This window comes from Papio anubis, chromosome 9, assembly GCF_008728515.1.
Source record: "Papio anubis isolate 15944 chromosome 9, Panubis1.0, whole genome shotgun sequence".
Classification (NCBI taxonomy): domain Eukaryota; kingdom Metazoa; phylum Chordata; class Mammalia; order Primates; family Cercopithecidae; genus Papio; species Papio anubis.
Window position 1 is genome coordinate 79,165,985 of NC_044984.1, and position 17,919 is coordinate 79,183,903.

Consider the following 17,919-nt stretch of genomic DNA (forward strand, 5'->3'; position numbering starts at 1 on the left):
TCAGGTGAGACTTTGGAATTAGACTTTTGGGTTCATGCTGGAATGAGTTAAGACTCCGGGGAACTGTTGGAAAGGCATGATTGTGTTTTAAAATGTGAGGACATAAGATTTGGGAGAGGCTAGGGGTGGGATGATATGGTTCGACTATGTTCCTACCCAAAATCTCATCCTGAATTGTAATCCCCATAATCCCCATGTGTCGAGAGTGGGACCAGGTGGAGGTAATTGGATCCTGGGGTCAGTTTGCCCCATGCTGTTTTTCTGATAATAAGTCTCATGAGATCTGATGGTTTTGTAAGCATTTGGCATTTCCCCTGCTTGTGCTCACTCTGTCCTGTCACCCTGTGAAGAAGGTGCCTGCTTCTCTTTGCTTTCCACCATAATTGTAAGTTTCCAGAGGCCTTCCCAACAATGTAGAACTATGAGGCAATTAAAGTTATTTTCTTTGCAAATTACACAGTCTTGGGTGTTGCTTCATTGAAGTGTGAGAGTGGACTAATATATCTCCTCTCCTAGCTTGTAAATACATGTGGGATCTTCTACATGTTGGAAATTAGAAAATGTTCAAATTAATATAGGGAAAATTTGAGGGAGGGGCCCCAAATATTTAGGCAAACTATGTAATTTTTTTTTCATTTTGTTCTCTTTCTCTCTCTGCTTTTAATGAGCAGACAGGAGGAATACACTTATGGCTCAGAATTTCTTTCTCCACATATGTATTTTAAATAAGAAATAACAGTCCCTAATTGAAACAAAATATTTAATTAAAAAAATTGAAAGGAAATTATTTAGGCTTTCACATATATAAATAAACTCTAAAAGCCTTATTTAACGTGATACACTAGAGATTATCACTTTTTGGTAAGGTCAACTTTAATGAGAAAAGATTATTAACTAAATTAAAAAATAGGAAAATGAGTAATTAGTTCAGGAGAGAAAAATAAGTAAAATACTTTGGGGGAAGCATCACAATGCTGTCATGAACTTAAAAAAAAAAAAAGTTGGCCTGCACCTTTTAAATCCAAAAACTTGAAGATGTCAGATAAAATATACCGCATGTAAAAAGTGTTATCTAAAGACAATTCATATTTTTTTTCTACTTTTTAAGGTAGCTTTTATTTTAAATATTTCATTTCAACCTCACTATAATTTTGTTAGTTTGGAAGGTCAAAATCTTTAGGACAGCTCCTTAGAAATCCAGAATCCTTTGGATTACTCATCGAAAGGTCAAAATCTTTAGGATTGCTCCTTACAGTCTTTAAACATTAACTAAGCTATCTTCCATCTAGGTATGTACTTTCCAGAAACAACTATCTTCTCTAGTCCCTTGTACATTTTCTAAAGATCCAATGGTTTGAGGAACATAGAAGAATGGATGAAGAGAATACATAATATCAGTAATTTGATTTATTAACATACCTAGTATCCAAGAGGGAATGTCTCTGTGCCTCCATTTATAAGACCAAAAAAATTGTTCTTTGTAGTTAAATTAAATTTCCCTAATTTTAACTAGAACCTTCAGATTCTAATACACAGTCATTATAGCAGAAGTTAAAATAAACTCAAGGTTTTCAATAGTGTATGAAATTAGTTTGAATAATATATGCCAAAAAACTTTTACTGAATTATCTTAGAAAAAGAGAAATATGTATTGTACCTGTTTTCTTGAGTAATGTGGGAGTTGTAGTGGTAAGAAACTTACTGGTTTATTTTTAGCAATTCTCAATTATATCAAATGTTTCTTCAGAATGGAGCTATTGCAATACCAAAATATATGCATTTGAATCACTGACAATTTAGAGACTATTGTCTGGGGAAAAATTATGAAAGAAGTTCAAATATTTTGAAAACTGTTTCTAAAGGAAAACAACTTTTTAATAACACCCACATCTTTTCATCCTATTACACTAGTTCCCCAAATTTACCACACAGTAGAATTTCTCACACTACTTAATGAAACTACAAAATTCAAATGTTAATCCCTGAAGATTTTGATTTGATAGAGATCTAGAATTTGAGTTTTCATTTTTTTAAAGATCCCAACAGACTTGGATGGTCCCCTAATATAGATATGAGGTTTTATAATCTATGCCAAAAGATTCAAATATATAAGATTATGTTAAAGAGATAATAAAATAAAACATAAAAATAAAAATAACTCAAAATATGTAACAATTCCATAAAAATATAAATATTATATTTCAGTGTGGAACTACTTGAATTTTCAAATAAATTAGATTTTTTTTTTCTGTAAATGAGTCAGTCTAACTTGCTTAAGGCTATGTATTATCTCAGAGACCAACCATAGTGGCTACGAAGTACAACTGGGCACTCATGCCAGTGTCCTGAAGTAAACATAATCTTTTTCAGACAAGAATCAAATCCCAAGTAAATATCTCTGCAATTACTGTTTTCCACACTCCATTATGTCATGTTTATTCTTACCACTCTTTCCTATGACACTATGACATTGCTTTATCTATGGTTATTTTGGGAATCTACTTGAGAAATACAGGAATAAAGTGTTTGGTGAAGAGATTTTAAGGCTGTTTAGAGTAAGCCTCATTGAAAGTGTTCCCAATTAAATTTTGATTAGTGGAATTATGTGTTTCTTTATTTACTTTATTACTTACTGAAAAGTTACAAACTTTTCAGTATTTTGTAAATTTACATAATCTTTCTGAATTACTTTCACAATTAGAAAGAAATTTTTAAAAAGACCAAATGCAAATTGTAAATTGTATGAATATTGTTATAATAATCAAGGATATCTACACCAATTTGCTTATTCAGGTGATAATTCATTAAGTTAATAATTTCTGTGCTTTCATTCCTGTTAATATTTTTCCTTCCCTTTTTTTCAAACCATGTCCTTGGGCACCCCTTCCTCAGAAGCAAAGCAAAATACTTTCCTTTTCTCTCACACAAAAATTTGAGTTCATTGAATGTATACAGACTGTGAGTAGGTGAAAGGAAGCATTCATGATGATATGACAAATGTTAATTATTGAATATGAAAGTCATTAGTAAACATGAATTTATGTTTTAGAGTAGTTTTCAAACTATTGGGGTAAAAGGAAGCAAGGAAAGTGCCCATGCAGGGGGAAAGAATTAGCCAAAGACTCTGCATTGGATCGAAGGAAGTCGGATTATTTAGATCCAGGTGTTTCACAGTAGGACAGAGTTAAGGGCATCTGGTAGGGTAAAATAGTTTGTGCACCTAAGTTAGTGCAGTATGAAATATACTCACTACTTTTTTTTTCTTCTTCTCAATTACTAAAGTTTATTTAATATACTCTATGGAATAATATTTCTTACAGTAAGTGACACAAATCATTTGCATCAAGATCCCCGAAGATATTTGTTTAAAAAAAATGCTGATCACTGAATCCCTTCCAGATATGTTAAATTAGAATTTCTGAGAGCTCAGAAGTTATCATTCAAATGAGCTACATAAGTTGTTTTAATCACAGTAAAGTTTGAAAACTATTGTTTAAATGCATAAATTCCTGTTTATTAAATACCTTTATATTCAATAATTAACGTTCATCATATCATCATTTTAAATATGGGAGAAAATCTTGTATCCTTTCCTCAGTCTGAGAGGAAGTCTTCTGTGGTCCACAATACATGAGAAAATAAGGATAAGGCAGTGAGTGTATAACTAGTTCTCAGCCTCCTGGAGAACTGATTGCTGTGAACAGGAGGATAATGAATCTTTATCACCCTATTCACTTCCATATATTTGCTTCTGTCTAATCTAAGGTAAGTAAATATGGTATTTAGTTTTCTGAAAGAACTTTTAGTAGAAGGTATCTACAAGGGACAGATGCTTGGAAAATGCACAGCAATTACCACAATTTCTCACTGGCTCATAACCCTTTGGGTATGGTTTTGGAATTAGGGAGAGCAACACAAGGGTGAGTTACACCACTTTGGTGTCTACATGGAAGGCAACACACCCTATAGATATATAGTGTATTTAATATGAATATGGGCCTTATTGACAAATTATTATTTGAAACTTGGAGTGCCAAAATCTGATTCCAGACCTGTGAGCTATACCTGAAGTCCCAGGTCTCATACAGACAGTTCTGTTTAAGCCTCCTCTACATTTCTCAGGCAGTTTATTTTAAACAGAATGACTTAGACCTATGATATTTACTCAGGTCTATTTATTATGTCTCCCAGATTGTACTAATGGAGGGAAAGAAACTGATTATAAAATAATGGAGGGAAAGAAACTGATTATAAAATAAGGCTGGACTCTGCAGTTTTCAGTGGAGTTTTCCAAGAGGGAAAAATGAAACTGTGATAGCTTAGCGGGGAAGTATTGTCAGGAGATAGAGAACAAAGAAGGCCTTCATGTAGGGTAGCAGGGCTAGGTTCTGGGGAGTGTTCTCATGGGGGCCTGGATTAGTCTGAAAATCCTTTGGTTTAATGGTTTCTAATAGCATGGGAATTTCCCTAACACTTATCATAAAAGGAAAGACATTTTTTCCCGTATTCTCTCAGAGTATAGGTGGGATTAGGAACTTTTGATTGTTGACAACGGACCTTAAAATCTGCATGAACTTTTCCCCAAAGAAGATAAAATTAACTATAATGGAAATAACATGTAAGATTGGTCGCTATTTTAGTGTTGTTTTTAGAAAATAGGAAGGGACCACCTGTTCATTGAACCCATCTCAAATGAGGTGATAGAATTATAATTGCCTCTTCCCATGACCCATTGTTTCTGCCCAAGTGGAAGTTGTAAAAGTGGCCAAATTCCTCTTTACTTTGCAACAGTCACCTGGTTGTAAACAATACCAGAACTTCCCTCTCTGGGAGGCCCAGAACTTCTCAGAGATTGAGAAAAGGAGGAAGAAGAGAAGGAGTCATTCTAATTAGAACTAAGGGATGAAACCTGTAGGGATAGAAACTGAATGTGTTTAATGCTGGTTTGGGGTAAATAATAAAAAGGCATAGTAGGTTGGTCTCTGCCTCTGTGTCATTTCTGTTTCTTACAGAAGAATCAAACTAAAATTACATGATGTCTGATATTTGCTTTAAAATATTCTAGAAAACATTTACACAATAGACTAAACAAGATTGGTAAATCTTTTATGATTATTTAAGTTGGATGAAAAAGGGTGCAGGAGGGGTTGTTTATTGTTACCTTCTCTCTCCCTTATGTATGCTAGAAAATTACCTTTAAAAAATTGAGTTTTAGCCCAGAAAATGCTGTCATCTCTGATTTTAGCTAGCTCTAAAACAGTGACCTTTTTAAATGCCCCCTGCCTCTGCCTCGAGTCCCCAAGTGAAATCTGGCCTTTTGTATGGCAACACCTCTGTTGAAAACATTTTCACATATACTGGGGAGGGCAATGGTCCTGAAGCTTTAGACCATAATCAGTAAAGAAGTTGCAGTGAGTTCTATTTTAGAAGTGAGAGAATTGGGAAAGAATAGTTTAAATATCTGCTTCCACACGATCTAGTTAGATGAAGATATAACTACCTTCTCTCTCAAATACAGTAGCAGAGAATGATCCTCGAGGAATATCTGTGTATTTCTACACGTGTCTGTGTTCCGTAATACGCTGCCAACTGCCTCTTCTTTGAAAGGGTTAGCTTCAATTCTGACAGTATATTCTTCCTCTATTTTTTATTCCAATGTCTCTATGAAGTGGTGGGGATAAAATATGGTAGCATGGCAAATATTTTTGAAATCTCATTTTATGTTGTTCTGCAGAACTGTTTTGAAATTATTTTTAAAAATCCAGGAATATTGTCTTTGTTTAATCTCCTTTATTTGTCTACTCCATCCCTTCATCTCATTCCTTTAATTATATGCTTGTCTTATTTGTTTACTCCTATAATTTTTCTCCTCTATTCCATCAAGTCTCATTATGTTGAGATTTGTACAATCACATACAATCACAGATATTTTTCTAATTAAAAAAAAATCACTATTCACTCTGGTCACCATCCAAGATTCCTGTGGACACACAACAAACATAAAACAGAAGGGTGCATATTATGTAGAAGTAACACCTTGATCTTCCTTTTGCAACGGTGAAGGAATTATGAAGTAAAAATTAACAAAGAGACTTTCACCTTTGTATGTCCAACATTTTTTCAGAGCTGTGTTGGTTGATGGTGATTGTATTAATAAAGTCTATTTTAAAGAACAGAAACTGGGCCAGGTGCGGTGGCTTACACCTGTAATTCCAGCACTTTGGGAGGCCGAGACGGGCAGATCAAGAGGTCAGGAGATCGAGACCACCCTGGCTAACATGGTGAAACCCTGTCTCTAATAAAAACACAAAAAATTAGTCAGGCGTGTTGGCAGGTGCCTGTAGTCCCAGCTACTCAGGAGGCTGAGGCAGGAGAATCACTTGAACCGGGGAGGTGGAGGTCGCAGTGAGCCGAGATTGCACCACCGCACTCCAGCCTGGGTAACAGAGCAAGACGCCATCTCTAAATAAATAAATAGGTATCACAAAGAAAGTAAAAGGAAGAAGCAACCATCATCCTTTCAGTTGGAGGAAAAAGGAAGAAGTTGAAGGTATTAGAACTTAGAAGTTCGAAAGAAGAACCCTGTAGAGTTAAGACTTAGTCTTCTTAGAAAGGGGGAAGAGCAAGTAGTGCTAATATTTTAGGAGCCAGGGAAAGGAACTCGACTGAGCTAGGACCTAGGCCTTGGAATGAAGATGCTGCTTGGCTGGTGCTGGTATCCCAGGAACTCAGATCCAGTGCTTTGCAAAGATGGAACTCATATCTCTAAAGAGAGGGCTCTACTCATCTGGAACTAGTGCCTCTAAGGAGATACAATAAGTCTGTTTGGGGAAGAAAGTTATTCCTGTCACCATAATTAAAGTCAGGAATAACATTAGCATCACAGAGCAGATAATAGGTGTAAGTTTGGAGATAAGAGAAAAATGACTAACATGATAATAAATCCCTTCTGATTCTAATCACTTGTACACACCTTTCTGCATATATTAAAATGTCCATATAACAATATAAACAATTTTATGCTTTTGTCTCAAAGTATTCACTTATCTTTTATACACATGAAGATGTTGTCATCTACTCCCTAAGGGCAGACAAAATCTAAACAGTGATGGGATCCCCCTCTGGATACTATCCATTAATCCCCATCTGAAAATACTGTAATCTAAAAACTAAACTGTAAAGTTGACCATCCATGACAATCCTTAATACGATAAGGGTAAGAATGGGGGGCAAAGTAACTGGTACACATGAGCACACACACACACACACACATTACATCACAACATGCAAGAAGAAACAGGCTTAGCTGTTACAGTACTTGCTTTTGTAACCAGCCTTAAAGCCATAGTTGATATTATGCCCTGATTTGTAGCACTGGCTGAATTCTGTGGCGGTAAGTATTCCCATGAATGCCAATTTCAAGATGTCAAAGTGATGTCACTAAAAACACAGTTGGGAAATGATGCACATCAGTGATTCTGGGGAGTTCATATGAACCTGTTGCAGGGTGCCAGCTCTTTCGTAGCATTGAAAGTTAAATTGCACCTACCCATCTTCCATTTGGCCATTTTGCACTCCTCATGCTGTTGAAACAAGATGCAAAGAGGAGATAGTATACTGACCAGGGCGATAGATCCTAACTAACATAAAATGGGGTTGCTACTCCACAGGGGAGCAAGAAGGGCTCTGTCTAAAACCTATGGAATACTCTAGGGGATCCTCTCATTCTTCCATTCCAACTAGTAAAGGTTAATTAAGAAAACAAACAAACAAACAAACAAAAAACCTTCAATGAAAAGTTGGAGCAAAGTGCAAAACAAATGAAAAAACCAACAGGCAACCATAAAAGAGATGAGGCATGTTCACTCATGATTCAGACCTTTCAGAAATGAAGGTTGAGATCACTACCAAATAAAGAACTTCAACAAGCTGAGACTCTTGACACAAAACTAGGGGCATATGGAATATGCAATGAAAAAAGAATACTGACTAGCCATATTTTTGTCCCCAAAATCTAAGAGAGTTTTGGCACATTTAAATACTCGAAAAAGTACTTGCCAACTGAATAAAAATTGTCTACCAAGCTAATTAAATTGTCATTAAACCAAGTGATGTTTTCTGAACTAAATGATCAAATACATTGATGTCTTTGGGTTTGAAATTCCCATTGCCTGATACATGTCTGCCAAAATATGACCAAAAAGTGACTCAATTAATTTTGCCAACCTGATAAAAAAATCTTCTGAGTAATCCTGTACAGAGGTACCCACATTTCTCACTTTGCTTTTTATTATGTTGATATGATGGCTTTTGAAGAACTAAAGATAAAACTGTTATCTTCAGCTGACTTGAATGGCAGGGCTGAATAATAGCAATTAATTTGGATATTGAGCTTAAAGAAGAAATAACACCAAATCACCTATAATAGACACTGTTTTCTAATTCTCAGTATCATCCCTATCCTTCAACTCTCTCCCCAAAACTGCAGGGGAAGAAAGCTAAAGGCCCTATTTCCCTAATGCCCTGTCAGTAGGGCCATGAGAAGCACTCATGTAAGTTTGGGAGGTAGGAGATGAGGAGGAGTATTCTGCGACAGCTGTGGGCAAGTGTGAGGGAATCTGCAGGCAAGCAGCAGATAAAGGGTATTTGAGACAGGAATTCCACCTGAGGATTCTCCACGTTAGTATTCTATGACTTGAGATCATTAGTAGAGACTACCTGAGGCTTTCTGGGGTCCTTCAGAAAATGACTCACCCTGGTACTGCAGGCAGCTGAGGTCACTGGCAACTAGTTTTCTGCTCTATTTTCATTTCTCAATCTCCTAAAAGTGCCTTTCTCAGCCCTTATAATGGTTTTGGGAAGCTACTTGTTATTCAGTTAAATCTTTTCCCCGTATTACATTGATCTGTGATCACCTATGCATGATACACCATTCAATTCCATGCTTTTCCTTCATAAATTGCATAATGAAGATAGATGAAGCAGAAGGAATAAGGAGAAAAGGCAAAATAGATCAGTATTTGTTTATTTTTCTTGGAAATTAATACAAAGATTTCCTAGTCCCAGGGATACTTAGAGATGGATCAGATAAACATTTGTCAGAAAGTGCTGAAAATCAGTATTGTTTAAGGAATCTAATAATTATGTCTAAAATTAGCTTTAATGCTACAATATTGCATTTCTAAGAGCCATCATTGAATGGTAGGTGTTCTGAACCATTGTGGAATTGTTATTAAGTTATCTAAAATGTGATAGAATAATAGCAGTAATAGGACTGATAGCTTATATTACCACTTAAAACTATTTCTAGGTACAGGGTTGCATAATTTCCTCCTAAAACTTTCCCTGTGGAAGCATTATTCTATCATTCTTTTCACTCTTCTAATTATTTTCAAATGATACAAAAATCTCCAATAAATTTATATATTAACACACACAAAATGTTTCATACAGACAAGACCCGATGCAATACATGTACTTTGGGAAATAGCAAAAAGTATAATTTATATGCTCCCTGATTTTACAGAGAACCTCAGAGTCATCCATAATCACCATGGGCCTGCCTCCTTATCCCTGCTTCTATACATTTTTCTCCCCACCCCACCACCACCACCAAGCTAATTTAAACTGAGCATGGAGATGACAGTTTAAAAAAAATCAGGATTATACAAATCACCTGATTTTAAACTTTCAGGGCTTCCACCTTTTTAAATTACAACATGCATATGCCTTTGGTCACTCAAGTTCTGCAAGACAGGGCTCCCGTACATCTCTCAAGCCTTATCTCGTAATACTGCACCCTTTCCCTTCCTATGCTGCAGCCACTCTACCCTTGTGTATCAACCTCCTTCCTTTGTGTTAGCATCTTCGTATTTTCAGTTCTCTCCCTTGTAAAATCATTGGTGTTTTCTTTGTTTGTTTGTTTGTTTGTTTTGAGACGCAGTTTCACTCTTCTTGCCCACGCTGGAGTGCAATAGTGCCATCTTGGCTCACTGCAACCTCTGCCTCCAGAGTTCAAGCGATTCTCCTGCCTCACCCTCCCAAGTAACTGGAACAACAGACGCCTACCACCATGCCAGTCTAATTTTCATATTTTTAGTAGAGACGGGGTTTCACCATGTTGGCCAGGCTGGTCTTGAACTCCTGACCTCAGGTGATCCATCCGCCTTGGCCTCCCAAATTGCTGGGATTACAGGCATGAGCCACCATGCCTGGCCCACTAGTGCTTTTTTCAAATAAAAAAAATTTTTTTTTGAAATAATTTTTGAATTTATGTCAATGTTGTCAGCTAGTATTAAGAACTCGCAGAAGCACTTTTTCTAGAGTAGGACACTTGCATCGATAACCACAGCAAAATAATCACAATCGTGAAATTATCATTGATCAAATGTTGATTAAATATCATTATCTAATCCACAAACCTTATTCAAATCTCCTTGATTTTCCTTGTAATATGCTTCTAAGGACTAGAATCCAATCCGATATTGTATAATACTTTTAGTTGTCATGTTTCATTAGCTTTTAAAGACTGGAACAGTTGCTCAGGCTCTCACTGTATTTCATGGCTTTGAGAGACTAGAAGAATGCAAGCTAGTTGCTTTGCAGTGTTTTATATTGATTTGTATTCTCATTACTTTGTATCAGAAAGTAGACAATGGTTAATTGTCATTTTACTGATGATACTAACTTTTATCATTTTGTTAAGATAGTGCCAGGTTTCTCCACTGTAAAATTAAGTAATATATGCATTAATTAATGTATAAGTTTAATTATTTTGTGAGAAATATACTCTGACACTTTGTAACTGTCCTGTTCCTCATCAAAATTTCACCCACCAATTTGCATCCATTTAAGATTCATGCATTAATTATTACTATGATGATCGCCAAATGCTGATTACCCAATTCCATCATTTCTTTTGCACTTATTAGTCAGCAATCTACTTAAGCAGAATTTGCCCTCTCTTCCATTTAATATTTATTCAGTTATTGTTTATTTATTTATGGATTTTAGATTTCTGTTCTACTCAAAATGTTGACATTGTTACTATAGTTATTTTGACACTCAAATTATCTTATATTTGTTCAGTGGAAGCCTGTTCAGTGTTGCTGCTGTATCTTTTTGACACACCTACATTGTTCTTTGAGCACATTCTTACTCCAAGACCAAGTGGTTTCCAGCTCATCTTGTATTTCCTTGCCCAAGCCTTGGAGTGAGCCACTTCTTCAAAGAACCTTGGTTCATTTTAGTGAAGAATTATATTTATGAACCAAGACCAATGTGCTAATGTGCTCATTTCAAATGAAGCATCACTGTATATTGACTGGTCTGTGGAGAGAGTTGGGAAATATATATATATATACACACACGTATGTATATTTACATATACACACATATATGTGTGTGTATATATATACATACACATACAAACTCACACATATGTATCTATTTTAATATCAACTTATATATAATTTATTCTTGAAAATCATGATTTCACGCTGCTACTTCAAATTCTAGCCATTCCATTTCCATGTCTGTAACTCCATTTTTTAACAGCGTGAAACTTAGCTTCCTTTTTCCTCAATTTGTTTGCTTATTTTCTTCATCCTCTTATATTGTATGTAGCAATCTGATAGCAGTCTTGGTAATAGCTCAACACCTATGGAGGGGGAAAAATGAAAAGAAAAACAAAGAAAGAGATAATCTCACCATGTCTTTCAACTAGTTCAATTTCACCCTTGAGGTCTTAGCTCAAATGCAACTACCCTTTAAAATGGCCTTTTCACACAGGGCCACACAGGTCCCAAGTGAAAATATAAGTACATTGACTACCTAGTTTTTATAATGTTGTTTTTTTCAATGTGTCAAATTTTTGATGCTTTATTCCAGTAAACGGGTTAAGATCTTAGACTCTTTGAGATTTGATTCTGCCACTTATTAGCATTATGAAATTGGGTGATAGATTTTAATTCTCAAATATAAAATGGAGCTCACTGTACAAAGACAGCTAACTCATCCAGATGTTGTAAAGAACAAAGGAGATCAGAACTTAAAGTTCTTGGCATGAGTTTTATCTGGCATGTAGTAATCACTTAACTAAGAAACGTTAGCTGTTGCTGAAATATATTTGCGGTAGTATTGTTGTTGCTATCAGGTTCAATTGATGTTAATATTAGCATTAACACTCTTCAGATTTTTTCCTACAATAATTTATGTATCCTCCAAATCATAACTACATGCTATACGGTTACCATTAAACTCTCTGAAGATTTTTTTCTTAAGAAACATATAAATTCACAGCAATAAAAATCTTGCATAATTTTAGCATAGTATTCATAAGGATGTGAATATATTGATTATGTTAGCCTACAAATTACAAAGAGATTCTGTTATTTTCAAGTTGATTCATGGCATTTTACACACGCTAATACACACCCACATATATAGATGCATAATACATGCCTAAGCAATGACGAAAAAACTGACAAATTCATCTTTTGTTTATATTTTAATAAAAGTATTTTTAAAATATATTAATAATGTTCAGAATTGTTACTAGAAAATCAATACATTATATCAATTTTCTTGCTGCTTGCTTTCATTTAGAAAAACAATATGTTTAATGATTGTCTGTATTTTGTTTTTAGGAATCAATAATGTTGGTCTCTCGTGTTTTTTAAGTAAAGGTTTCATTTCTAAATAGAAATAAAATACATTTTATTTTAAAGTTGAGTGATAATAGAGTGTACAAAATAAAACTAAAACAACAACAACAACCAAAAACAAGAGGATTTTACATCAACTACACCTTCCAAGCAACCAATTATTAGCGTCAATTTACTTGGACATAACATCAATGAAAGTAGTTGAAAACCTACTGGTATGGAAATGTTCCACTGCCCTCTTATGGAAGATACTTGAATGACACTCAATGGTTTCACACATCACGTTTGGAGTGAAGATATAAATAAAATTACAGTAAACAATATGGTTTGATTCATTTTACTTTATTCTGTTCACTTATTGTTTAGATTTTTGTAAGTTAATTTCCTAACTACAAAATATTTTAAAATTATATTTGTATAATGTTAAAATTCCCCTTGAACTAATCAGTATAGAATTTTGATAAATTTCCTTCTCATATATCGTCCTTCAAACTTGTATCAGAATTATAACAGTATGCTTAGTGAAAAATTAAAATACAGTAGTTGAGCATTTATGTTTGCAGGTGGGTGACAATGCTTCATTTTAATGTTTAAATCATGGCTGGTTAACACAGATGGAAAAGCTGGATAGATGTGGAAAATAATAGTTCACATTATATAATATGTATTATTTGACATGCATTGTTCTAGGTCTAAAGTATTCCACATTATTAATCCACTATATGCTTACATCAACCTTATGAACCAAGTACTGTTATCATTTCTAATTCAGATGGAGGTATGGAAAAGTTACATAAATTATTCAAAGTCATTTGGATTCAAAGTAGCAGAGCTGGTATTTCAGCCAAGGCAACCTGGTTTCAAATAATTTATGTGAAGATCTTAGGCCTACCTTGTTTTATTACACTTTGCTTTACTGAGCTTTGCACATACTGTGATTTTTCTTTTACAAATTGATGGTTTCTTCCAACCCTTAATCCAGCTAGTCTATCAGAACCAATTTTCCAACACCATGCTCACTTGATGTCTCTATGTCACATTTTGGTAATTATTGAAATATGTTAAGCTTTTATATTATTATCACAACTTCTGTGGTGATCTTTTATGTTAGATTGTTGTTGTTTGGGGGTACCATTAGCCTCCCCCTTATAAGACAGCAAACTTAATAAATGTTGCCGGTGTTCTGACTGTTTCACCAACTGACTTTTCCCCAGTCTCTCTTACTCTTAGGGCCTCCCTATTCTCTGAGACTCAAGAATATAAAAACTAGGCCAATTAATCGCATTACAGTTCTAAGTGTTCAAGCGAAAGGAAGTGTTACTCATCTCTCACTTTAAATCAAAAGCTAGAAATGATCAAGCTTAGTGAGGAACGCATGTCAAAAGCTGATATAGGCCGAAAGCTGATATAGGCTGAAAGCTGATATAGGCTGAAAGCTAGGCCTCTTACACCAAACAGGTAGCCAAGTTGAGGATGCAAAAGAAAAGTTTCTGAAGGAAATTAAAAGTGCTACTTCAGTTATCACACCAATGATAAGAAAGCAAAACAGCTTTATTACTGATACACAGAACGTTTTAGTGATTTGGATAGAGGATCAAACCAGCCACAACGTTCTCTTAAGCTAAGCGTAATCCAGAGCAAAGTACTAACTCTCTTCAATTCTATGAAATCTGAGAGTAGTGAGAAAAAAAGAAAAAAACTGAAGCTAACAGAGGTTGATCCATGAATTGAAGGAAAGAAGGCATCTCCATAACATAAAAGTACAAAATGAAACAGAAAGTGCTTATGGAGAAGATGCAGAAAGTTATCTAGAAGATCCAGGAAAGATAATTAATGGGATGACTACACTAAACAATAGATTTTCAGTGTAGATGAAATAACTTTGTATTTTAAGGAGATGTAACCTAAAACTTAAAGTCAACGTCTAGCTTTAAATCTTCAAAAGACAGGCTGACTCTCTTGTTAGAGGCTAATGCAGCTAACGACTTTAAGTTGAAGCCATTGTTCATTTACCATTCCATCAATCCTAGGACCCTTTAGAATTACACTAAATCTACTCTGCCTGTGCTCTCTAAATGTAACAACATAGCCTGGATGACAGCACATGTGTCTATAATATGGCTTACTGAGTATTTTAAGTGCACTGTTCACTGTTAAGAACTACTCATGGGGGGGGGAAAAAAAAAAAAACCCTTTTAAAATCGTATTGCCCATTGCCAATGCACCTGTTCATCCAAGAGCTCTGATGGAGATGTACAAGATTGATGTTGTTTTCATGTCTGCTAATACATTCTTCAGCCCAAAGAGCAAGAAGTAATTTTGGCTTTCAAGTCTTATTATTTAATGAATACATTTTGTAAAGCTATAGCCGCCAAAGATAATGATTCTTTTGATGAATCTAGGCCAAATATATTGAAAACGTCTGGAAAATTATCACCATCTAGATGCCATTAAGAACATTAGTGATTCATGGGAGGAGGTCAAAGTATCAACATTAACAGTAGTTTGGAAGAAGTTGATTCCAGCCCTCATGGATGACTTTGAGGAGTTCAGAGACTTAAATGGAGAAAGGAAGCGTAGACACGATGGAAATAGTAAGTGAACTGGAATCAGTAAGTGGACCCTGAAGTTGAGACTGAATTGCTGCAATCTCATGATTCAAATTCAATAGATGAGAAGTTGCTTCTAGTGGATGAGCAAAAAAAGTGGTTTCTTGAGATGAAATATACTTGTAGTGAAAATGCTATTGACATTGTGGAAATGACAAGAAAGGATTTATAATACTGCATAAACTAACTTGATAAAGTGGCAACAGGGTTTGAAAGGATTGAATCCAATTTTGAAAGAAGTTCTGTGGGTAAAATGCTATCAAACAACATCACATCCTTCACAGAAATCTTTCACAAAATGAAGTCAACCTATGGCACAACCTTTATTGTCTTCTTACTTTTAGAAATTGCCACAGCCACCCTAACCTTCAGCAACCAGCACCCTGATCAGTCAAGTGGATAGTTAATAGCATGTAGAAAGAAATTAAGTCAACAGTGCAACCATCAACATCAAGGTTAAATCCTCCACTAGCAAAAAAATTAAGACTCACTGATGACTCAAATGAATATTAGCATTTTTTAGCAACAAAATATTTTTAATTAAAATATGTACCCTATTTTTTATGCATAATACTATTGCACAGATAGTAGACTACAGTATTGTGTAAACTTTCTATGCACTGGGAATTTAAAAAATCCATGTGACTCACTTATTGTGATATTTGCTTGATTCAGGTGGTCTGGAACTGAACTTGCAAAATCTCTAAGGTATGCTGTGTATTTATCCATGATCCCCAAAGAGAACTTAGCAATGGTCAGCTCATCTCTACTTATATCATTATAATGAGTTTCCACAATTTAAGTGGGAAACTAATTTGATCCTATAATAAGAGTGTGATTGTTCAGATGGGGCTCTGTTTATTCTCCTCTAATGCTTCTTCCTCCTTCGATACCTGCTTCCCTTCTACCCCATCTACTTTAAAAAAAAAAATACAAATACAAAAAGCATGTGTCTTCCATGTCAAGTGCTGTGTAAGTTCCGGGAACATGATTCTGAACAAAACAAAACACCTCACTTCTGGGAGTTTATAGACTACTGTAAGAAACAGATAATTTCAATACAGTAATGAATGCTGTTCCAAGGGTGAACAGAGCACATAATCAGGGCAAACAGCCCCACAAAAGAAAATACAATCTAAACTAAGAACCGAAAGATGTGCTGATTTTAGTCAATGATTAAGGGAAGAATGGTATAGGTAATAGCATGTAGAAAGAAATGAAGTAGAAGAAATTTAGAATACAATAGTTAAAGAACGATGAATATAGCAATTGCTAGGGGACAGAGGCAGAAACCTATTGCAAAGAAGGAGGGTTACCATCTTAAACACTTTGTACTGAAGGAAATAAAAAGACTTAAAATGATTTTTGTACCTTAGAAGGTGTATGTTTATGTAAAATCTTGTTTCTTTATGTTTTCTTTGCTTAAAACTTTATTTTATACACCTCTACTAATGTGTAATTTTAAAAGAAAATGTGTTTATATTTCTCTGTAGAAATAAACTTAGTAAAATAATATTAAAAGGTCAACATTATTGATTCCTAAAAACAAAATACAATCATTAAAAGTGTTCTCCTAAATGAAAGCAAGCATCAAGAAAACTGATACAGTATATTCATATTCCAATAACAATTCTGGACATTAGTAAAATATTTTGAAAACACTTTCATTAAAATATAAATAGTGAAAAGATTAATTAGCTAGATTTTTTCATCACTGCTTTGGCATTATTGTGTGTGTGTGTGTTTATGTGTATTACTGTGTGTTAAATGCCATAAATCATCTTTGATAATAATAAAACCTCTTTGTATTAAGTAGGCTAGCACAATAAATTTATTTACATCATTTTGAATAATATACCATATAAGTCTAATACTGCTAAGATAATAATATAGATTTCACTATTTTCCTTCATATTTCTAGAGAAAAATACAAATAACTGAAAAATTTAAAAGTATAATTCTAGTCTGATCATTCTCTTAAAAATACGTCAGGCTTGATAGTTATTCAATGAGCCAGACAAGGTTGCCATGCCTGGCTGATCAGTGAAGGACCTCAAAGAATGGAAAACAAAAGTAGGAGCTCACAGTCCATTACTCTGTCCCGTTCACATTTTTCTTTAATGATATTACACAGCTAATACTATTTTATATTAAAAGATAAAATCTCATCCACATATAGTTAGTCCTTCATCTCTGATAATCAAAACTATAATGTGAAGACAGAAATTTATAATTCTATTCAGTCTATTATCAAGTAATTATACTTTTTATTAAGACAAAGCATAATTTAATGCCAAAAATATTTTCTCCCTATATGAAAAACTTTTTTATGGCCTTAACGTTACCTGAAATTGTATGACTATAATTTTAAAAAGTTATTATGCTTTAATAATATACAACTATTGAATTTTCTGAAACAAACTACTTGTGAAATTTCAGATATTTTCACGTAGTCATCAAAAATTGATGAAATAGAAAATTAGCTGGTGGAATCAAGGTAAAATCTCAGAATTACTGTTTATCAACATTACATGCATCATGAAATGCACACTAATGATGAGAATGTGAAAAAAAGTGAATGTTTCTACCCATCCCTATCATAGAGGTATTTGCTCACTCTGCCTAAGTGAATCAGTTCTAACAGC

At 34.4% G+C, this 17,919-nt stretch overlaps 1 protein-coding gene across 3 annotated transcripts in view; it reads right to left on the reverse strand.

Moving 5' to 3' along the window:
* Positions 1–11,448: 11,448 nt before the first annotated feature.
* The window catches only part of SLC6A15 (solute carrier family 6 member 15), a 69,796-nt gene continuing 63,325 nt past the window's right edge, over positions 11,449–17,919 (reverse strand). For 2 of the 3 annotated variants that reach the window (XM_031650648.1, XM_031650647.1), the window contains one exon: positions 11,449–11,659. In XM_031650648.1, coding sequence (XP_031506508.1) covers positions 11,565–11,659 — 95 coding nt within the window. In that variant the 3' untranslated portion in view covers positions 11,449–11,564. The remainder of the gene's footprint in view (positions 11,660–17,919) is intronic. The other variant, XM_031650646.1, reaches the window with a different exon arrangement.